This window comes from Mugil cephalus, chromosome 2 (genome assembly GCF_022458985.1).
Source record: "Mugil cephalus isolate CIBA_MC_2020 chromosome 2, CIBA_Mcephalus_1.1, whole genome shotgun sequence".
Classification (NCBI taxonomy): domain Eukaryota; kingdom Metazoa; phylum Chordata; class Actinopteri; order Mugiliformes; family Mugilidae; genus Mugil; species Mugil cephalus.
The window spans coordinates 31,841,720-31,865,966 of record NC_061771.1 but is presented as its reverse complement, the minus strand read 5'-3'; the positions used below and the strand labels follow the sequence as shown (position 1 = coordinate 31,865,966).

The window sequence follows — 24,247 nt, the reverse complement described above, 5'->3', positions numbered from 1 at the left end:
CAGCTCAGGAAGTTCCACCTGCCCCAGGAGCTGTTGATCATCTTCTACTCTGTAATAATCCAGTCCATCCTGACTGCATCCATCACGGTCTGGTTTGGATCAGCCACCAGACAGGACAGAGACAGACTGCAGAGGACAATCAGGTCTGCAGAGAGGATTATTGGTACTGACCTTCCTTCCATCCAGGACCTGTACCGATACAGGGTCAGAAAAGGGGGCAGGTAAAATCTCCACTGACCCCTCACACCCCAGATACTGTCTGTTCAGACTCCCCCCCTGCTCTAAAGACATCAAGTGGGAGGAGATACGTTGTCACAACTGCTCAGGCCTGGATCACATGAAGAGGAGCTGTCCCTTCCCACATAAGACCACCAAAGGCCAAGCTTAAGCAGCAGCACCTGTAAGTTCAGAGCCTTCCGTAATTCACTTAAAGTCACCAGGTCAGGAGATGAGCATCTGCATGTTGGTACTAGAGGTGTGTGCAGTGTTGGACAGTGGAGCACAGAGGAGTGTGTTACCCCTATATCACTACAATTCTATCCATCCAGACATCTGCCTCCCTCTTTACTACTTGAGTACGAGGACTCTACGGTGTGTAGGGCCTGACAATGTCCCTGTGCTTGGACAAGCTCACCTCCCTGTCCAGATGAATAATCACCAGGTGAGCATGCATTTCCTTGTTGCTGATATAGCTGGTGATGAAGCCCTCCTTGGCCACCCATTCCTGGCACAAGCTAAAGTGCACCTTGATTTTGGTAACCACAAAATTGTATTGTTTGGGGATGAGGTGTCATATTCCAATCACAAAGTAAACCAAAGACGCATGTTGTGAGAGTGGCTTGTACCACCACACTAGAGCCTGGAGAAGAATATATGATATGAGGCAACACCCACCTCAGCACAACTATTAAAGGGGAAGTCATGTTGTGCCCCACAAAAGGTTTTGTTGAGAAACACAAAGTGTTGGTGGCCCATGTCGTGGTGGATGCAGAATCCCATAAGGCTGTGCCCCTTCATAGAGGGGACCATTGCAAGGTTCCTCCAGCCTGCAGAAGTTGGACAGTCCACCAATGGCCAACGTCAGCCTGAGCAAACCAGCACTGGTTTCCCAACTGTCCCTCAGCACCTTCAGGAGCTGCATGCCCAGAGCTCTGCAGAACTTAAAGACAATGATCTGCTCCAGCTAGCATTGTTGTTTTGTGCTTATGGTGATGCGTTCTCCACCAGTCCCATTGATCTTGGCCGCACCAGGCTAGGGGTCCGCCCAGGGGTCCCCATTAAGCAATCACCATGCCAGATGGCATGGGAAAAGCAACAGTGCTGACAATGAGATACAACAGGGCTTGGAGGCCGGCCTGGTTCGCAGCAGCAACAGTAGCTGGGCTTCGCCAATTGTGATGGTGCGTACGAAGGATGGGACATACCGCCTGTGTATTGACTATAGGGCACTGAACGACTGCACCATTAAGGATGCTTATCAATTACCTTGCATCTAAGATACACTGGACACTCTCTCTGCTGCCAAGTGGTTCAGCACAGTGGACCTTGCATCTGGCTACTGGCAAGTTGAATTGACATCCAGAGCAAAGAAAGCAGTAGCTTTTTGCACCAGAAGTGGACTGTGTGAATTGAATGTCATGCCGTTTGGACTGTGCTATGCAACATTCCAGTGCCTGATGGATTGTGTCTCGGCCGGCCTGCAGTGGGAGACCTGTTTGGTCAATCTGGACGTCATCAGAGTACTGGGCAGGGATGTTTCGGAGATGCTGGAGCGGCTGGGCCAGGTTTTCAGCAGACTCCATCAGGCTAATATCAAATTGAAAGCCAGCAAATGCTGTCTTTTCCGCCAACAAGTAAATTACGTGGGCCTCATTTTCTCGGGTGAAGGCGTTGCCACCGATCCCAGCGAGGTACAGAAGGTACAGGGGTGGCCAACACCAACCTCCCTGCAGGAAGTGAGGTAATTTGTTGGCCTTGGATCATACTATTGCCGCTTTGTGAGAGACTTTGTTTCCATAGCTGGCCCACTTCATGCCCTGACTCGGAAGCACATGTTTTCAGTGGATGGAAGGATACCATGCCGCTTTCGATGAACTAAAGCAGCAGCTTACCACCGTGCCAGTCTTGGGTTATCCTCTTGACCAAGAGGATGTGATACTTGACACAGATGCCAGCAACAGTGGTATCGGTGCCGTACTCTTGCAAATTCAGGAGGGCAAAGAGCATGTGTTGGCCTATGGCAAAACAACAAAACACCAACAAAACTACTGTAACACACGATGGGAACTGCCAGCTGTGGTGGAATTCACGTCACACTTCTGACATTATCTATTGGGGCAGCTTTTTATCGTCTGCACCGACCACAGCAGCCAGTGGTTAACTAAGCTGAAGGAGCCTGAAGGACAGCTGGCTAGGTGGCATGAGAGGCTTGGTGAGTACAGTTTTGACATCATCCATTGCCCCGGTCGGTTGCACGCTAACGCTGGCGGCCTGTGCAGGAGGCCCTGTCCCCAGTCCTGTCCATGCAGAATCCCAGCCCCCTCCCTTCACACTGCGAATCCCAGTCATTAGGCTGTACAATGTGAGCTGTACTCTGACATAACCCAGGTGATGTTAAATCTGGTGGGGGTAAAAGTAGCCATGCCGGCTGATAACGACAAACCCCACAGAAAAAGTTTACCGGACTACTACAAAAGAAACTGAGCTGTTTAGTGGCTGGTCCCCAGATATTGGTCCTGATGGAATATTGGTGAGACAGTTCTACTGTGTGGATGGCACCCAGTATTTCCCACAAATTGTGTTACCTCGCGCCCTCAGGCCTGAGCTCTTATGATTCCCTACGCTGTCATGGCATACAAAACGACCAGGCACAGGGCAAGTGCTTTCACTCCCAACCTATGACAAGAACTGTTGCAGCACACAGGTGATTCTTTGTTGTATCTTATCAAAGGTAGAAAGACATTCAAGAACAAAGTCAAAAAGTTCCTTCCATCATACAAGGGGCCATACTTCATCCTGGGGTAGCTGGACGACCTGGTCTACCGCATTCAAAAGGGGCCCAAGACCAGGGCCAAGGTTGTCCATCACAACCAGCTGAACCCTTATCAATCCCCTGAACAACACGTGGGTGGTTCAGCAGGCTCAGAGCTGGCCACCAACTGAGATGCTACCCCCAACGTTGGACACTGACTCTCCGGGCCTTGACCTAGCAACCGGCATTCACCTGTCAGGTTTGGTGAGTGGGTTGCCCACTAAAGGAGAATAGACTGTTCGAGAGTTCCAAACAGAGAAAAAAATGTTCTCCTGGATACTGTTATAGACTTTATACAGTTCTTATACAGTTTTGGAGCTAGTTTATCGTGTTTGGTTGTCCATTTAAAAAAAATAAAAAAATCCTCTGAGGGGATGTGTTGCAGCTGTGTTTGCTGTATTTACGCAGTAGGGTTAAAGTCGTGTGTAATTCTAAAAACGCTAATATACGTAACAGTGTGAGTGAAGCATGTGATATTTGCCGAAGACTCAGGCGAACGCATGGCTTATTACAATACTAAAGGTGGTTGTGCGGGACCGGGTTTATACTCTCATAAATCATTAATAACGTCATCACAACAAACCATGAACACATAGTGCAGTGACTTCAAACAATAATAATATTAATTTTGAACACGTTTTAGGCTACTGAACATACCTGAGACAGCATTGCTGACGTGAACATTTCAAAGCTAGCAATTGACTGTTGCCGTGCTGAAGGCCCGCCGCTTTCACCCGGGTGCTTTGCTCTCATATGAGAGTGCATGGTTGTTGTCGACTTGTGATATGAAAGCTTTGCCTCGCAGAGTTTACATACCTCTTTTGTATGTACCTCTTTCTCACTTGTTTTTTGGAAATAGCTCCACATGGAACTTTTTGCCAGGTGCAGTAATTTCTCCATCGTGTCTTCTCCTCTGTTTGTTTCCTTCTACAGCTTGGCCCCCGTGCGGAAAGCGCTAGTAATACAACATATATTTTTTCCAGATACAATGAACTATTCGATTTTTAATGATTTAATGACTATTCGAATATTCGAAAATCGATGCCCATCCCTAGGGGGATTTAACCACGAAAGATCAGCCCTGGAGCGGTGCTCCCCTGTGTTTTCTGACTATGGTTGGAACATAACAGCAGGTACGGTTAACACAGCTGAACTCCATTAACCAAAGTGACGAGGAGCAAACCATATTCCAAATTTTTACACAAAGGACACAAAACATTAGTTTTTTTATGACATATTTTATTTTTGTTTCTGTAAAACAGGTGTATCAAAAAAAGTAATGAAAAAGACAATCATCATTCAGCTTCTTTATAAATCTGATTTCAGAGGAAAGTAATCAACAAAAAGTTACTTCAACCTTAGTTGACGATAAACAGCATCAATCAAAGACACTGTTGGGAGGAGAGTCCCGTCCTGTCTCCTAAAATCTAAATACAGTTTAAATGAAAACACTCAAAATGTGAAGCATCATATTCCAGAGACTGTGAAGTCCTGATGTTTGATGGTTCAGCAGGTGTCTGTTTTCTTCACGCAGATATACGGATATCCAGCAGTGCACACATTATTGGACCAGCCAACTGCAAGAGAAAATGTTGGTTCATTAAATCTCACATATGAAATGATAGAAAATAAAACCCAAAATCAGTTGGATTCTTCTTTTCTCAAGATGGACTGACAAAACTAATGTCTGTGTCTCTGAATATTATCTCTGGATTAGCAAATATATATATTCCGTAGGTTAGGATGAGTCTTTTAAATGTGATGAGTGAAAACTGAGGATGACTTATGCTTATTTTAAGATGACATTTTAAACTATTAATCAATTTAGTTTAATTTCAATTACTTAAAAAATATATGTATATTTACAGTATATAGGGTAGTATAGTACCTCAGACTGTTACTGAAGTAAATGAACACATAAACCTGCTGTATCATATTTCATCCATAATTTAATAAAATCTGAAGTAGAGGGAGTTTCAATACAGTAAATATTCATTTTAGAATACACACGCACACACACACACACACACACACACACACAAACACACATATATATATATGTTCTATAGGATTGTTGTTTCTTGTTTAATCTCCAGTTCACACACATTTTTTTTTAACTTTATTCTCTCTGCAATTATTCCAAAGAAAGTATTTATTTATTTTTAAATAATATACATTATAACAGGATATAGAAAGTTAAATCTCCCTCTCAGAGCTGTAGGAGATTTTATATAGTGCTGAATTACATTTGGAAAATATTGTATATATTCATGAGAGAATGAGAGATAGAAATGTTTGTCTCACTTGCGATGTTGAGGTAGATACACGGGTAAGAAGTGACTGAGTTTTGTGAATACCAGTTGGAGTAGCTGAAGGTACTCTGGTCCAACCATCTCCAGCCCTGGACATCAAGTATAAAAAGAAGATGTTAAATAGAAATGTGAGGGTCTTCAATATTTATATTATTAACTAACTGCATGAAGAAATATTATACTTTTTCAAGAAAATGAGACAATGTTAAATATCTGTGAGGTGAACCTCTAGAATTAGAAGTTAATTTAAGGTTAAATCTGTTCACAACCTTCTCTTTGAACAACAAAGACACTGCTCTCTGTCCAAAAAGAACATTTGGGACAATGTTTAGTGGACAAATGAGACCAGAGTAGAACAGTTTGGTTTAAATGTTTGGAGATGAACCAACACTGCATTCCAGCATCAGAACCTCATCCCTCCATGACACATGGGGGCGCTAATGTCCTGGTTTGGGCCTGTTCTGCTGCATCTGCTCATCATTGATGGACCAATGAACTGTGAATTCTACCAGTGAACTCTAAAAGAAAATGTCAGGACATGAGTCCATGAGCTGAATGTGAAGAGAAACTGGGTCATGGAGGAAGACAACGAGCCCAAGAACACCAGTGGATCTCCAGAAGAACCAGATGAATGTTTAGGAGCAAGTCAAAGTCCTGACCTTCATCCAATAGAAATGTTGTAGCATCAGTTGATGAGAGGAAACCACCAACATCTCACAACTCAACTGGTTCTGTTCTGAATGGGATCAGATTCCTTCAAGTTGCTGTAGACACTGATCAGCTGTTACCACAAACATTTAGTCTAAAGAAGTTCACAGACTCACACACTGGACACAAGGGCTCACTGATTTTAACACCTCACAGAAATAAAAAGATTTTCTTCGATAAATACACAAGTATAATATTTCTGTTTCATGTGTTTGATCAGGTTCTTTGTCTACTTTTAGGAATCGTGAGAAAATCTGTTGATGTTTTGTGTAATTTTTATGTAGAAATGTAGAAATTCTGTGTGTGGTTTAATAACCTGGAAGTAGAATCCTCCCATCCAGGCGGTAGTATATCCTGATGTTCTGGTGAGATCCTGCAGGAAATTGTAGTCAAACACGTCATGGGCTGAAGCCAAGGTGGCCCCGTAACTGGCACAGTAGGTCTTTGAGGGAGACACAAAAATGTTGTGTTAATATAACAAAATTTATTGCACAAAGTGCAAGCTGAAAGTGTTTCTCTGAGTAACAAATGTAAATCACCACAGCACTGGTCCAGGTTCTGCTGGAGGCCACAAACAGATAGCAATCACTCTTGTATCTGACCCAACCAGAGGGACATGAGAAGAACCGTGCTGTGGAGACGAGACACGACCAGAAAGTAGATTCATTTAATGTGAATATATCGAATAGAAAACATAATAATCAGGGTTTCATCTAAGACAACAAACCTTGGGCTGGTGAGGCCACCTCTTTAGCAGAAACTTCCACAGATTCTTTAACTAAAAGGAGAAAAAACCGATGTTACATTATTATCACACTCTTCACACTAATATGGAGGATATAACAAGTCAAAATATGTTTTTACCTTCAGGAACGAAACCTGCAGCTTCATTTTCTACCACTGAGATACAAACGGAGAAAACAAACAGTTTATATTTACCAAGTCAGAAAATCTGTTTAATGTAGCCTTTTCAAAATTAGCAACGAACAATGGCCAACAAAAGCCTGACACTGAGTGCAGAGTACCAGGGGTCAGATGGTGTCAGATAACAAACAACAAACAAAGAAACATCGAAACAGACAAAAACACAATCTGTTCAAAAAGTTGAAGCACTTTTATGCACAGTTGTTTCACGTGTGAACTCAACTTACACTTGTTGTCTTCTTGCAGCTCCTGTGGTGCAGCTTCAGCAGCTCCAACTAAGAGAACATTATTTTTATATATTATTATTACATAAAACCAAGTATTCACACACAAGTACACTACAAAAAGTGTCCACAGAGGACATCAAAGGACAACAAATGAAAACTATGGACATTTCATTGGGTATAAAGTTTATTATTTATTATTTGCTTGTACTCAACAACATTTTTGACACAGGAAAACCTATTAAAGCTTATAATCCTGCCATGCACAATGGTGCCCAGTGGTGGGACCGTGCCTCTAATGCAAAGACACCATTGCTGACTGAATCCCTGAGCCTGCCATTTTATATGCGGTTCTTTGTCTCTATCTAATGGTCTAATGGTGTTACTACAGTTAACAATTACAACATAAACAACACCTTTTACTGCAAGTTAGCTTTACTCTGATATCAGTCATTCTTTGATGACTCGTTGCCCTCTGGAGTTACATGTGTGAACAGCAGACTTGTGGAGGAAATATCAATATTTTTATGGATTATATACCGTTCACAAATGTAGAATACCATGGTACCCGTGCCCATGTCCAAAGGTTGAATTGTGTGTATGTCGACTCCTGTAGTGGAATCAGTTGTATTTTGGAGTCAGATTCTCTTTCAAGAGGTAAAAGGAACACTGTGGGTTTTATCTGAATGTCCAAATGGAGAGGGGGTCTGGTTCTATTTTTACTAGAACCTTTGCAGAATATGTGAGCTTCGTGGTATTTCTAGAAACTCTTGGTCGAGTTCTAGTCTGTTTGTGATATCATTGCTATCAGGATGTTTTTTAATATCTAATCTAAAAGACATTTAAAAATTGTACATTGTTTTATCACAAATTTACCAGACATTTTTACAGTCACACATTTGGGATACATTCTCTGAAGTCTGACCTATTCATAGAGACCGGTGTCATAAATATGGACCTGATAGTTCTGGAGCTATTCCTGAATTATTTTGGCTTTGTCTCTTTAGTGAGTCCAGCTTCACCACTTAAGATGTTAGCAAACTGTACAAGTGAAGAGAAAAGTTCTGACCTTCTTCAGCCGTGGCCACAAGAACACAACCAAGCAAAACAGACATGATCAGGAGAGCCTTCATGATGAAGATGATGATGATGGTGAGGATGGAGAACAGTGGTGATGCTTTATGTCTAGTGGGAAACAGAATGACACAGAACACAATCTATTAGCATGTATTTATATAGCGTCAATAACAATAGAAATTTATCCAGTTCTCCAGCAGCTTAGACCTATAGCAGCATAAATAAGGGATGGTTGAGCTTCACCTGAGCCAGAACCAACTATAAGACTGTTTTAAAAGGTTAAAAGTATAGATGGTGTCTACCTCCTGAACATAATCTGGGAGCTGGTTCCTCAGGAGAGGGTCCTGGTAGCTGAAATATCTACCTCCTATTTAGAAACTCTAGGAACCACAAATAAGCTGGAACCTTGAGGGAAGCTAGGCCTTTCTAAAGTCTAGGAAAGAGAAGAACAATAGCAGGTGTCTTACCTGGGAGTCAAGATAGAGATGTTCAGGCTTCAGTTCTTTGATGAAGTGTCAATGAGGAGGCTGCTCCGTCCTTTAAATACATCAGGCAGGTAAATAATTCCCTTTGACCAGACCTTGAAAGACTTTGTTTACCATGTTTTACTCCAAAAATAGAAGCTATAAATGCTTCCTCAGGCCAATGAGGAAATACTGATGGACTTTAATGATATGTTTTGTAATAACACTGGTAATATAAATCTTCCAATAAACAACTGATCTGACAGATTAATTTTTATGATACAATCATACCCAAGTTTAGTTCAAAGATAGTTTTTGTCCTCTGACCTCGCATGAACAACTGTTCTGATTCATCAGATCGCACCTGTCGCAAAATCAGAATTACTCCATTGATCCCAGGGGAAAATTACTTTACCAGTGTTAAGAACAAACAGCAATGCAGTTAATAGGAATATGTAAGAATAAGTAGACAATTAAAGTTAGAATTCACGCAAAAAATATAAGGAATATACGCAGTAAAATCAACATACCCAAATTAACACTGTAAGAGTTGATCTTAACACTTTTAAAGTGTCCATATGGGTCCACACCTCTTCAAACGTTGGCAATTAACTCTCTCTGAGGACTGTTTCTTAACTACACAAGTGTTACCCCCATAACACTTAAAAGGTGTCAATATAATTCTTATATAATCTTACAAAAAATAGTTGGATTTTTCCAGTGCAAAAACATTTATTTTTCAAACTTGCAGCACAAATATTAGAACATGCAACAGTAAGACACAATGTAGCGTTAGCACCACTTTAGCATGCTAGCTAGCAACTCCGAACCATTAGCATCATCTTATCACGTTTTATGAAAACATTTATTGTCAAACACTGCACCACAAATATTAGAACATGCAACAGTAAGGCACAATGTATGTATGTAGTGTTAGCACCACATTAGCACGCTAGCTAGCAACTCCGAACCATTAGCATCATCTTATCACGTTTTATATCTATGGTTACAAAGTACATGACTCGTCTCATTCAGCCGTACTGCTGTTACTGCCGGTGGTTATCATCAGTGCTCTTGGCACCATGATGGCACAGGTCATAGGTCGTTGATGGACTTTGTAGTCGTATCATCTCACCTGGGACCATATGTGCTGGACACTGGAGTGAAGAGAGTAGCAGAGCTGTAAACTGATCACCACCTGATGGTGAGTTGGATCTGATGGCAGGGGAAGGCCTGGAGAAGGAGGGCTACAGGCCATAGCTGGTCCGTGGGTCTTTGGAAGCACTGGACCGGTACCAGATGGCCAGCACAGTCGCGGAGGCAAAAACTCAGACGTGGGGCATACTTTGAGGAGCTCCTCAGTCCCACAAACATGTATTCCATAGCAAAAACAGAGCATCGTGAAACAACTCGCCAGTGGCAGAGCTCCAGGAGAAGGACGAGACCTACTGGTGGAATCTTAAGGTTCATGTTGTCAGGCCGTCCTGGTGACACACTTCTGCAACACTGCATCAGTAGTAGACTCCTCAAGACCTTCTACCAATCTATGGTTGCCAGTACGCTCTTCTTTGCTGTAGTCTGCTGGTGGGGTGGGGTCAGCAAGCTGGTGAGGATAGCCCCCTCAGTTGTGGGATTGGACTTGGACTGCTTGGGAACAGTGTCTGAGAGGAGGGTGAAGGACACACACTGTCCTGGACAATCACTCTGACCCTCTGCAAGACGAGCTGTAGCTCATGTGCAGCTCAATCAGCCAGAGGATCTTCCTAAACGCTTCAGATGCTCTTTTATGCAACAGCACACAGCACACATATAGCCTCACTGAGCCAATACATAGAATATTTTTTGTCTTCATGTTATCTACAACTTGTTACTTTGTTCTTTTCTCTTTTTGTTGACTGTTGTATTTGTCCTATTTAATGTATTTTTTGCTGCCTGCTCTCTGTGTCCTATGTACTTTCTTTCATGGTCAATGTTCTTTTCTTGACTTGTGCTGGTGTAACATTTGAGTTTCCCAAACATATTATCTTATCTTATTTTTTTTATTCAGTTGTCGCTTGCTTCTTGTCATGTGCTGTGGTCCCCTCTCACATGTTTTACTGTTATATTGATTGTGGATTGCATTATAAGGTTTTTCTGCATGGACCCACTAGACTCTTCAAACCAAAAGTGCCACTGCAACCTCTTTTGTGGGATGCTATTGCAAAAGAACTTTTATTGACACACATATAAGTCGTCCTTTTCACCTCTGGTGAACGGTCATAAACGGTTAATTATTGCCTCTCATTCCAGTGATTTGTTTTCCTCGAAGACATAACAACAAATAGAGTAAATGAAAGTTCAAATCTCATAAAACGTGACAGTGATGTCAGCACTTCAAACATGACTTTGCTGTTTATTCCTTCTTATCATCAACCTCATGGAAACTGAGTGACTTATCACCTCATTGTATCAACTGTAAACAGTAGAGCGGAGAACTGGAGGCTCTTTTCAGACCTTCACATAAACATTAATTCTAGGAGAGTTTCCATAGTCGCTCCACATGTGGAGATGGTCTGGGACACAATTGACCTCATTCCTTTGGCTAGTATGAACACAAAATGAGTCCCGGTCCCAGACCAGCTACTGACCAGAAGATGAGTTGAACTCATTCACCTGAATAAGTGATGTCTGTTCATTAGTAATGAGCCTTTTAAAAGCTGAGAACCAAACTAAACAAGAAACTAATTTAAACTAGAATCAACTCATCAAATGATTCATTATTCAGAGATATTTCTTTCTCGCCAGACCTGGTTACTCTGGGGATGGAAGAAACTTCCAGGGTTCAGGCCTATTCTGAGTCTTTGTCTCTGAAATAAAGAAGGGCCTTCGATCTGGTTCCTAAACCTGGATCATGTCTCCAAGTCAACAACCATGTGTTCATGTTCTGATCCAGTAGCAGGTAGAGATCCATTAGACACAGCAGCTGATACAATATTCCACTGACCAAATGGTGGCGCTGCTGCTTATTTACACAACTGAGATCAGATCTCAAGTGCTGGTTGGGGATACGAAAGAACACTTACGCTCTGTACAGGGCCAGAGTCGCCTAGTGGACTCTGGACTCACCATGTGCAACAATTTCTGTGCAATAACTGTGTAATACCCCGTAATCAATGTTAGTATAAAGCAACAACACAGGTTCACTTATGCTTGTGCATATTGTTATATATATTCTTTATATTTTTTACATTGATGTGTTTGTTCTTACTTTAATTGTCTATTTATTCTTACATATTCTTATTAACTGCATTGCTGTTTGTTCTTAACACGTAAACTCTGAGTAGGAGCAGCTGTAAAGAAAAGTAATTTTCCCCTGGGATCAATGGAGTAATTCTGATTTTGCGACAGGTGCGATCTGATGAATCAGAACAGTTGTTCATGCAACAAAACACTATCAAAAACTATCTTTGAACTAAACTTGGGTATGATTGTATCATAAAAATTAAACTGTCGGTTCAGTTGTTTATTGGAAGATATATATTACCAGTGTTATCACAAAACATATCATTAAAGTCCATCAGTATTTCCTCATTGGCCTGAGGAAGCATTTATATATTATCTATTTGAGGAGTAAAACATGGTAAACAAAGTCTTTCAAGGTCTGGTCAAAGGGAATTATTTACCTGCCCGATGTATTTAAAGGACGGCGCAGCCTCCTCATTGACACTTCATCAAACAACTGAAGCCTGAACATCTCTATCTTGACTCCCAGGTAAGACACCTGCTATTGTTCTTTCTCCTTCTTAGACTTTAGAAAGGCCTAGCTTCCCTCAAGGTTCCAGCTTATTTGTGGTTCCTAGAGTTTCTAAATAGGAGGTAGATATTTCAGCTACCAGGACCCTCTCCTGAGGAACCAGCTCCCAGATTATGTTCAGGAGGTAGACACCATCTCTACTTTTAACCTTTTAAAACAGTCTTATTGTTGGTTCTGGCTCAGTTGAAGCTCAACCATCCCTTATTTATGCTGCTATAGGTCTAAGCTGCTGGAGAACTGGATAGATTTCTATCGTTATTGATGCTATATAAATACATGCTAATAGATTGTGTTCTGTGTCATTTTTGTTTCCCACCAGACATAAAGCATCGCCACTATTCTCCATCCTCACCATCATCATCATCTTCATCATGAAGGCTCTCCTGATCATGTCTGTTTTGCTTGGTTGTGTTCTTGTGGCCACGGCTGAAGAAGGTCAGAACATTTCTCTTCACTTGTACAGTTTGCTGCTGTGCATGGCAGGATTATAAGCTTTAATAGGTTTTCCTGTGTCAAAAATGTTGTGTCAAGTTAATAATAAATATCATCCCCAATGAAATGTCCATAGTTTTCATTTGATAAACAAAAAGTCCTCTGTGAACATTTTTTTTCTAATGTAGTTGTGTGTGGATACTTGGTTTTGTGTAATAATAATAATGATGATAATAATGATAATATCTTAGTTGGCGCTGCTGAAGCTTCACCACAGGAGCTGCAAGAAGACAACAAGTGTAAGTTGAGTTCACACGTGAAACAACTGTGCATAAAAGTGCTTCAACTTTTTGAACAGATTGTATTTTTTGTTTGTTTGTTTGTTTTTGTTTCTATGTTTCTTTGTTGTGTGTTGTTTCACTCAGTGTCAGGCCTTTGTTGGCCATTTTCCATTGCTAATTTTGAAAAGTCTACATTAAACAGATTTTCTTTATTGAATCATACTATAATTACTTCATAGTTTATGAATTATAATGCAGTACATTCATGTTGTAAAGTTGTTAATGATCCAGATTTAGATATGTTTCTGTGATTTTCTACCTATGTTGCAGAGGTTTCCTTGGTAAATATAAACTGTTTGTTTCTCTGTTTTTGTCTCAGTGGTAGAAAATGAAGCTGCAGGTTTCGTTCCTGAAGGTAAAAACATATTTTGACTTGTTATATCCTCCATATTAGTGTGAAGAGTGTGATTATAATGTAACATGGGGTTTTTCTTCTTTTAGTTAAAGAATCTGTGGAGGTTTCTGCTGGGGAGGTGGCCTCACCAGCCCAAGGTTTGTTGTCTTAGATGAAACTGGTTATTATGTTTTTCTATTCGACATATTCACATCAAATGAATCTATTTTCTGCTCGTGTCTCGTCTCCACAGCACGGTTCTTCTCATGTCCCTCTGGTTGGGTCAGATACAAGAGTGATTGCTATCTGTTTGTGGCCTCCAGCACATCCTGGACCAGTGCTGTGGTGATTTACATTTGATACTCAGAGAAACACTTTCAGCTTTTACTTTGTGCAATAAATTTTGTTATATTAACACAACATTTTTGTGTCTCCCTCAAAGACCAACTGTGCCAGTTACGGGGCCTCTTTGGCTTCGGCCCATGACCTGTTCGATTACAGTTTCCTGCAGGATCTCACCAGAAGATCAGGATATACTACTGCCTGGATGGGAGGATTCTACTTCCAGGTTATTAAACCACACACAGAATTTCTACATTTCTATATAAAAATGACTCAAAACGTCAATAGATTTTCTCACGATTCCTAAAAGTTGACAATGAACCTGATCAAACACATGAAACAGAAATATTATACTTGTGTATTTATTGAAGAAAATCTTTTAGTTTCTGTGAGGTGTTAAAATCAGTGAGCCCTTGTGTCCAGTGTGTGAGTCTGTGAGCTCCTTTAGACTAAATGTTTGTGGTAACAGCTGATCATTTGGAGGAATCTGATCCCATTCAGAACAGAACCAGTTGAGTTGTGAGATGTTGGTGGTTTCCTCTCATCAACTGATGCTACAACATTTCTATTGGATGAAGGTCAGGAATTGACTTGTTCCTAAACATTCATCTGGTTCTTCTGGAGAACCACTGGTGTTCTTGGGCTCCTTGTCTTCCTCCATGACCCAGTTTCTCTTCACATTCAGCTCATGGACTCATGTCCTGACATTTTCTTTTAGAGTTCACTGGTAGAATTCACAGTTCATTGGTCCATCAATGATAAACAGATGCAGCAGAACAGGTCCAAATCAGGACATTAGCGCCCCCATGTTTCAGTGTTAGTTCATCTCTAAACATGACGTTGCCCAAACATTTAATCCAAGCTATTCTACTCTGGTCTCATCTGTCCACTAAACATTGTCCCAAATGTTCTTTTTGTACAGAGAGCAGTGTCTTTGTTGTTCAAAGAGAAGGTTGTGAACAGATTTAACCTTAAATTAACTTCTAATCCTAGAGGTTCACCTCACAGATATTTAACATTGTCACATTTTCTTGAACATGTATAATATTTCTTCATTTAATTAGTTAATAATATAACTATTGAAGACCCTCACATTTCTATTTAACATCTTCTTTTTATACGTGATGTCCAGGGCTGGAGATGGTTGGACCAGAGTACTTTCAGCTACTCCAACTGGTATTCACAAAACTCAGTCACTTCTTACCCGTGTATCTACCTGAGAACCACAGGTGAGACAAAACATTTCTCTCTCTCATTTAACACAGATCCCGTTAGATTTATTAATCTATTTATTTATTTTACCTGAGGTGACTACTTGTATGGATGCTTGCATGAAATCAAAAGCCTGAACACAGAAAATAACAGTACATTTTTGTAAAGCATCTATTTAAATGCACAAATAAATTTGAAATGGACACAACAAATAATTAAAATGTAATACTTGATCAAAGTTTTATCTTGTTTGTTGATTTTATATCAAAGCTACTACAGCTCTAAGAGAAAGATTTAACTTCCTACATACTCTAATAATGAATATTATGTAAAAATAAATAAATACCGAATAATTGCAGAGATAATAAAGATAAAAATTGTAATTTTATTCCACTAAAAGTCAAAATACTATGAGAAGAGAAGAATCCAACAGATGTTTGAGATGTTTTGGGTTTTTGTTCAAATGGGCAAATTCAGGGTTTTATTTTCTGTCATTTCATACGTCCGACTTAATGAACCAATATTTTCTCTTGCAGGGGGCTGGACCAATGCTGTATGCACTACTTCACTTCCGTACATCTGTGTGAAGAAAACAGACACCTGCTGAACCATCAAACATCAGGACTTCACAGTCTCTGGAATATGATGCTTCACATTTTCAGTGTTTTCATTTAAACCATGTTTAGATTTTAGACGGGACGGGACTCTCCTCCCAGCAGTGTCTTTAATTGATGCTGTTTATCTTCAACTGAAGTTGAAGTAACTTTTTGTTGATACTACTTTCCTCTGAAATCAGACTTATAAAGAAGCTGAATGATGATTGTCTTTTTCATTTCCTTTTTTGATACACCTGTTCTACAGAAACAAAAATAAAATACATGTCATAAAAAAAAATTGTGTGTTCTTTGTGTAAAAGTGTGGTGTAGTGTCATTTTAAAGCCTGTGATACGCTACGAAGAAGATAAATGAAAAACATAAGCAGATGACAATGATGTCATGTTTGATTATAATGTTATATCGGTTACAATGATATGTCTGATCATAATTTCATTAGTTTGATTATAACATGATGTTTGATATGATGGACTTTCACCAGGCTTCACTAAAACACAGAGGGAGAGCACTGAAATCAAAAGTATATCTACTGTGTTCCTCACAAGGGCACGTGTATAAGGGCACATATGTGTAGAAGATAGTTGCACTTATTGCACAGATTTGTGATCGAGTCGCAATAAATACGTTTTTTATGTTTTTTTGGGGGGGGGGGGGAGTCAAAAACACATTAACAAAATTAGATGTAACTCAGTCTTTATTAAGTAAAACTTACCACACTAACGTTAACATTCCACTTTGAGTTATAAAGTCATTACTAATAAATAAGGATACTGCTTTCTACTTTTTTTAAATCACTTTTGCACTTATGTCAGTGTAGAGGCAATAATTACACTAACTTAGCTCAACACATTAAATTCAAAAGGATGAAATAATTGTTTTTATGCAAAAAAACAAACAAACAAAAAAAACACAACAAATAATTAGCTAAAAACTGAGATAAAACAACAAAGAACGTCAACTTACCAGAGAGGAGCGCTCAAAAGGGAAAAAGAGAAAGTAAAATTTATATCACTCAGTTGAAAAACAAGCCACAACGGAATTAACTCTAGAAGTCGTCCCTGGTAGCAGTCTGGGAGCAAAGTTCCCACAACAAAGATGACTTTTCATACAAATATATCTGAATTATACTCTCACGGTTTCAAACTATTTGAGTTCATTGACAAAACAGAATTAAAGTTTTTGAGTATTGTGCTCTTAAAATTGAAAATCCGTTAAGATAACTTAAAAAATTAGCAGTGAATTAACCTTTTCAAAGTTCTGAGTTAAGACAACTTAATCCTTTTAACATACTTTTACTGTTCGGTTTTACAGTGCAGTTATGCATTCCATATTTCCAGTATAGTTCAAACAATATGTAAAGACTGGCACAAGAAATACCTGAAGACAGATTTTTTAAAGAATTTATGGGCAGATGAAATGAGAGTGAATCTTGATGGACCAGATCAGGCACAAACCTCCACTTCGATTCAGATGCCAGCAAGGTAGAGGAGGCGTTCTGGTATGGGCTGGTATCATTAAACATGAGCTAGTTGGACCTTTTTGGGTTAAAGAGACTTAAAATGACATAAAATCAACTCCCAGAACTACTGCCAGTTTTTTACATGACGCTTTCTTCAAGGAGTGCTCCAGAAAAAATCCTACATCTTTCAAGAAGACCATGACTTTTATGCAGGACAATGCTCCATCGCTACATGTCTCGCCGGTAAAAGCCTTAAATGGGAGATTTATCCTGAAGGAAAACAGTAGAGCTCTCTGAACAGTGTCTGGGGAGCTGTGGTTGATACAAATACAAAAATTAGACTCCATGGATGGAAGGCCTGTGACAGTTATTGAATAGAACGTTGGTTGTTATTGCTATGTTGGTCACTGGTTATTGTTTTTGGAAAAGTTAGGAATGTTTATTTGTAAATTTTCACTTATTTGTTCATTATTTAAACTTAAACTGAAGAAAATAAACAAATGAGACGGGAAAACATTTGTTTTTTCATTCAGTTGCCTAATATTTGTGCACACTGACATATTCTCTTAAGAAAGACAACACCCGACTTCTACGTTCTTAAATATTTAGGTTAGAGCTTCATTTTTAACATCTTGGATTGAGCAAGAACACTGTAATTGTTAAAAAATAAAATGAATCATCAAAAATGCAACTTGCCTAATAATTGTGCATTCAGTGTATTTTTATTTCTGCCACAATGGTGATTTTTATAATTTAATTAATTAAAATATGTAAATGTCATCATACAATATGCAAAGTTATACTAAGATTTCTGTTGTAACCAAACAGGATCCAACACTAAAATCTTATATGTCCTATAATCACTTTATCACTATATCCTATATCGTATTTATCCTATAATCACTACAGTTTAAAAGTAAAGAAAGACAAACACAAATATAATCAAACTATCTTTATTTGATCCACTTCCAATCTTAGATATTTTAATAATTAGTCATTTAAAATATAAATCCTTAAAGATTAATACATGAGGGGAAAATATTAGAAAATAAAAAGAAGATCTTTTTCCTTCATGTGGTCCCAGTGTGGTCTGACCCAGGTGGGAGCGGTGATGGGTCTAATCATCATTCTGATTCACAGTGAGCGGGAACTAATACGAGATGAAAACACATGAAGTGACAAGTGAACCGACTCTTTAGCCAAGTCTTCTTCTTCTTCTTCTTCTTCTTTCTCTTCGTCTTCTAGGCTTCACAGGAAGCTCATGACGGTTCCCTTCTTCCCAACCTGGTGAGGCTCCAGAGCGTGGAACTGAATAACAATCCTGTAAAATAAAGATGGATGGATTTAGCAGCAAATGGATTCATTTAACACACACCCTTTCCTGCATCTTCCTGGTAGAAATCTCTGGAAAACCAAATGACAACATTAGTTTTAAATAAAATAGTTTCAAGTATCTGTGAATGATTCTGAATTGATTCATGAGATCTGCAGCGCCACCTAGTGAGCTAGAACAAATATTTTAAATAGTAGATTTTCTGCAGAAATATAAACATAGTCGTGTCCAAACTGAACGAAAGACGTAGAAATGGGAAACCTGCCCCCTGGTGGAATTATCTGGGCTCTGCAGACATGATCATTCTGAAAATGTTAGGAACATGAATATTTCTTTTATTGAAGTTACTTGATATGATGCAGCGTTAATGTGCAGTTAATCTTTTTTTGTGATTGTTTAAAAGATTAAAATGACACAATGTGCCTGTAAATAACCTCAAGTTAATATGCACATTACAACAGAGGGATATTATTGCATGTATTTATTTCATTTTTCTATTCAACCCAATGTTGAATTGAAGCTGTTTCTTGGTGATTATTGTCTTTGGTCGTCCCATTAAATGATGATCATAGCCTGAAGAAGATAAGTTCACCAGTTCACAGCAGAAACTCAGAGATAAACGTCAGTTTATTTTTGTCTGTCTTCTTCCATTCCTTCCTTCCTTCCTTCCTTCCTTCCTTCCTTCACTTCCTTTCCTTCCTTCCCTTCCTTTCCTTCCTGTTCTTTGTACTCTATAAGTTGCCGTGCAGAGATTTGAACCAACACATATAAATATAAACTACAACCACTGTCAATGCTGCAGAAAAAGAGTCGTAAAGAGAATTCACATGAACCATTCATTCATAAAATCAAACACACTGACAGCCACTGATCTGGTTCACGTTCAAACAATAAGAATGAGAATAAACAAACTGCTCCCAGGAAACATAAGACATATTTTAAACAGAGTCGCGACATGAATTGAGATGGGAACTAGTATTCCCCAAAGAAACGTTCAAATGTGACTTAGCCAGTTATGCTATGAGGCTATCGATGTGGAATCTGTCTCTACGTGATCATTTTACAGCCTCAGTCTAATCAGCAGACAAACAACGACAACAGAAACTCGCCTGTCTTCAGTCAGCCCCAGCTCCTTGGTGAGGAACTCAAAGATCTTGTTGCTGTGGACCTTGTTCTTGTCGGCGGAGTCCGTCACGCTGATGGCTGAAACCGAGAGCATCACACACGGAGAAGAAGAGCCGGCGATGAGCATCGGCAGCCCGGGACTCACCACCACGTTCATCCTCTGGAGGAACAAACGTTAATACAGTTTAAGAAGACAGACAGGAAACCTCTTCCCTCTCATTACTGCAACGTCCTAAAAAAGTACGATGTTCTTCATGTAGAGAGCTGCCAAACCCTCATGGATTCATGTCTCGTCTTCAAAGTTTTAAATGTCCTTAAATGTGTTTTAAACAACCTCAAACCCTTAACAATTAATCACACATGTACTCACATAGTCTAAATAATCTGATGAGCCCATGTCTGTTCTGATACTGTCTGGTTCTGTAAGTGTCTGTTGTCTGATTGTTGTTTTAAAGTCTTCTCTGTCTGTGTTGTGTAACTGTCTTGGGACTAGAGCTGGAAATTAGCATATTGTGCTAAGTCCGGCACATTTACACTGACGACTAACAATGTTGATTAATGAGCACTGTCCCAATTATATCAACTAATAATAATAATAATAATAATAATAATAAAAACTATGCAATAATAACTGCAACTGGCCAAACATCCACATCACCTTGGACACTTTCATAATGCTAAATCTGTACATTTTATGGTGACACTGCCTATTTTTAGTTTTATTTAATTTTATTTATCTTTCGTGTGTTTTTTACTTTTTTTTGTTTTGTTTTGTTTTTCTTTTGTTTACTTTTATGTGCAACAAAGATACAGTGACAAAGTAATTTCCCTCGTGGATCATTAAAGTCTGTCTAAGTCTAAGTCTAAGTCTAATAATAATAATAATAATAATAATAATAATAATAATAATACAGATTTAGGAACCAGATAGACAGACTGTCACATAGGGAAGGGTCCAGATACTAGGTACCATGATGCTAACGGTGCTGATGCTAACGGTGCTGATGCTAACGGTGCTGATGCTAACGTAGTAACCCGACTGATCTGGGTGCTTCATTTGGTTCCAGTGAGTTTTTAATTATCTTAGCGTCCTTAGCTCTATCGCTGTGACATCACGTCAGTGTTTTTAAATTAGATTAATTTAAATTAGATTAGATTAGATTAGATTAGATTAGATTAGAGTCTTTATTGTCATTGCACGGTAGTATATAACAATATACATTGCACAACGAAATTGAGGTACAACTCTCCCGTCAGTGCAAAAGATAAATATTCAAAATATTAAATATATATTAATATAAATATTTCTCCTGCATGGATGGAAGTGAACCTTCAACATGTCTGAGGACAAACGTTTTTCCTTCCTGCTGCTGTTTGGCTCCACAACGAACTCATAACACGTTAAATATCACTTCTCCTCAAAGTTTAAATACTCTCATCATTTCACTACCTCACTCTTCCTGTGACATGTCTGTTATTTATCCGTTTGCAGTTAATTACTTCCTGTTGCCATTCAATACTTCAGCTGTTGCAGTTTATTACTTACTCTGTACAGTGCATGTTCAGCAGCAGCTGTCTGTTGTGCAATTCAACACTCTAGGTCGTACAATACTTTGTGTTGCAATCCTCTTACTTTGTGTTGCAATTCACTACTTTTTACACATATATGCCAATACTTGTAGATTGTTTATTCTATTCTACTTATCACCCTATTTTTTTTACACAGTCCACTCTTTATTCTTGTTACTTTTCTGCCCCTATGAGGGACAAATAAAGGTTTTTCTGTTCTGGTCAACTTGCAACAAACACCTGGAATTAGATTCAACATCTGACCACACATAACATTTTATTAAAGGACCAGAAACGTAGCGTCTCTGATGTCTGACAGACCCACGACACTGGTTTATTAGGAGAACTGTGACAGGTTATTAGAGGGCTGGATGTTTTAGAGATGGTTTATGGTGGAGGACGCAGGCGACAGGACTGAATCTCTAACTGCGCTGCACATTCAAACACACAGGACACAGGGAACTGTTTAACTGTTTATTTGGGGATGTGTGAGAGGACGATTATCGGTTCAGTTATTTCTTAGCCTTAGTTTTCTCATCTCATCGTCTCCTACTGCCTACCCTCACTCTGCTAACACAGAGACAAACAACCATTCATTCACACTCACACCTTGGGTCAATTAAGGGTCACCAATTAACCTAATGAGCACGTGTCTGGAGGTGGGAGGAAGCCGGAGCATCTGGAAATAGATTTAGTTGTATTTATATTATTTAAATTCTGTTAAACTTACACGTCACAAAAAAACTTAAAAAAAAAATAAATAAAAAGACATCGTTTTTGGACAAAGTCCGTATGTTTTCATTCTTTAAGCGCCGGCACCATAACCACACTCATCCCCAAGGAAGGAAGGAAGGAAGGAGGAGAGGAGGGAAGGGAAGGAAGGAAGGAAGGAAGGAAGGAAGGAAGGAAGGAAGGAAGGAAGGAAGGAAGGAAGGCAGAGACACGTTTTAACTCCAGATGTGGACACATGTTCTCACAGTGGGACGTGATGACGTCGGGTTAATGATCAGACAGACGTGAAGGTAAAAAGATAAAGTGTGTGACTTTGATCAATGTCAGAATAAGTTCACTCACGTCCTCTGGTTTCTGCAGAGTCTCCGCTACGCTGCAGCTCAGCTTCTTCAGGACGTCCGGAGAAAAGACGCCGGCCGGCAAATTAGTCCGCAGCTCCACGAAAGGCATCTTTAAAACAGAGACAGACACTGCACCGAAGCACCGGAGCGGAGGGAGATCTCTGCAGGCAGCGGAGGGGGAGGAGCCAGAAGGACTACTTCCGGTTCAGAATACGTGCTGTCGGACTAGTTAATGTTTAAAGGTATAATTAAAGGTCCGCAACACGATATTAAATGTGATTATAAAAGGAATTTATTGTGATAATATAGTAGATATATACTAATATTCCAAACACTCGTGGAACATAAATCACTAAAAACGGACCGGAAGTAGTATTTTTTTTTTTTTAATTAAAGATCGTTCATAACCATAAATATAAATACCCAAATAAATACATATACAGCCACATCATGTGGCTAATAATACTAATAATAAAAATAAGCACTTAAAAGCACACAAAACACAAACTAAATAAACAAACAAACAAAAAACACTAGTATCCCAAAGGTCCATAGGTCTTCACATGCTTAATAATTTACATTTTTTATTATGGCAAATATACTGCATGTTCCCTTTAAAAGAACAGACTGTATCTACAGAACGCACGGAGGACCCGTAATTAGTTATGCTTCATACAAAGACGTAGATTTGATTTTTAGTCAAATTTAAAACTCACCTGGAAGCAGAGGATTTTCATGAAATCATCTTAAACTTATCATCGCAATGAATCTACAATAGAGATGATATTTGTAGCTACTGGATGGAGGCCAACACTTTTAATATGCGCCAGATGAAATAAATAAACTCTTTTTATTATGTTGTGTTGTGAATACAGATTATATATACAGATAGTTTATTGTAGTGTTGTGTAGTAAACCATAACTACTTTTGTACATTTTCACTCTTGTCCTCAAGTCGAGCTCCAGGTTTGTTCTTGTTCCGCGACTAAACAAAGAAAGATGATTGAAAGTGAAGAGGATCAAGCTTAAATGTTAAGTTTTGAACCAAAACAAACCCTCACCGCTCTGTTCCTGTCGTACTAAATCATATCAGAGCACACACACACCAATCAGGCATAACATTATGACCACCTTCCTAGTACTGTGCAGGTCTCCCTTGAGCCTCCGAGTTCTTTTTAAAGTTCACAGACGGTTTTGTTTGTAGAGTCGACCGTGGCTTCATGCTTGTTTAAAAGCTTATCCAACTGAAAAGTAATGTCAATAGTGTCAGAGCTTCTTCTTCTCTACTGCACACGGAAAATAAACGAATGTTTGTTGAAGTTCTGGATATGAAAGTTGCATCAGAGCAGACGTTTCCCAGTGAGGGGGTATTTCAGGTTATTTTTTTCTGATAATTTCATCAGCCCTTTACAGTAACGACTAGTTTTCCCATCAGGAACTCATTATTATGAACATAAAATATCTTATAAAACAGGATAATCAGGATAAAAGTGGAGATTTCTGTGTTGAAGCAGAGTAATTGTGATTTTCATTTTGCTTTGTGTTAATAGTAAGTGTAGTTTATATTCAGGTATCATGTTTATTTTTTTTTTTTTTAACTTGAATTTGAGTTTAAATATAATAATTTAGAATTCAGGTCTCAATAAAACTGATTTTGAATCTTTTTGAAGCTACGTGGTTAAAGTATTCACTATTATTCATTATTATAATTTATTCTGTAGTGAATTAACCTTCTGTTCTACATCGCAACATTGAACCGCAATGGATGAACAGGAAGTGGTCATAATGTTATGGGTGAAGGGTGTATATGTGTCGACGGTAAATAATAAACTTATTCCAGATAAAGACATTTTACTTGTGTTGTTGAAAATAAAAGAGG

The 24,247-nt window shown here is 39.1% G+C and overlaps 3 protein-coding genes across 3 annotated transcripts; 1 reads left to right on the top strand and 2 right to left on the bottom strand.

Moving 5' to 3' along the window:
- Window positions 1–4,274: 4,274 nt before the first annotated feature.
- Window positions 4,275–8,770, bottom strand: LOC125003779 (ladderlectin-like). The gene is made up of 9 exons (XM_047577956.1): window positions 8,744–8,770; window positions 8,269–8,384; window positions 7,203–7,250; window positions 6,916–6,951; window positions 6,779–6,829; window positions 6,591–6,682; window positions 6,368–6,493; window positions 5,336–5,432; window positions 4,275–4,608 (listed from the first exon to the last, which is right to left on the bottom strand). The coding sequence occupies exons 2-9, from the start codon at window positions 8,330–8,332 to the stop codon at window positions 4,538–4,540; spliced, it is 585 nt and encodes a 194-aa protein (XP_047433912.1). The 5' UTR covers window positions 8,333–8,384; window positions 8,744–8,770; the 3' UTR covers window positions 4,275–4,537.
- Window positions 8,771–13,051: 4,281 nt separating this feature from the next.
- On the top strand, window positions 13,052–16,014 carry LOC125003939 (ladderlectin-like). The gene is made up of 8 exons (XM_047578205.1): window positions 13,052–13,058; window positions 13,217–13,264; window positions 13,626–13,661; window positions 13,748–13,798; window positions 13,894–13,985; window positions 14,083–14,208; window positions 15,115–15,211; window positions 15,731–16,014. The coding sequence occupies exons 1-8, from the start codon at window positions 13,052–13,054 to the stop codon at window positions 15,799–15,801; spliced, it is 528 nt and encodes a 175-aa protein (XP_047434161.1). The 3' UTR covers window positions 15,802–16,014.
- A 2,191-nt stretch (window positions 16,015–18,205) lies between these two features.
- ddt (D-dopachrome tautomerase) lies at window positions 18,206–22,557 on the bottom strand. The gene is made up of 3 exons (XM_047577958.1): window positions 22,370–22,557; window positions 19,711–19,886; window positions 18,206–18,589 (listed from the first exon to the last, which is right to left on the bottom strand). Exons 1-3 carry the CDS (start codon window positions 22,475–22,477, stop codon window positions 18,517–18,519), a joined length of 357 nt encoding a protein of 118 aa, XP_047433914.1. The 5' UTR covers window positions 22,478–22,557; the 3' UTR covers window positions 18,206–18,516.
- Between the last annotated feature and the right edge of the window lie 1,690 nt (window positions 22,558–24,247).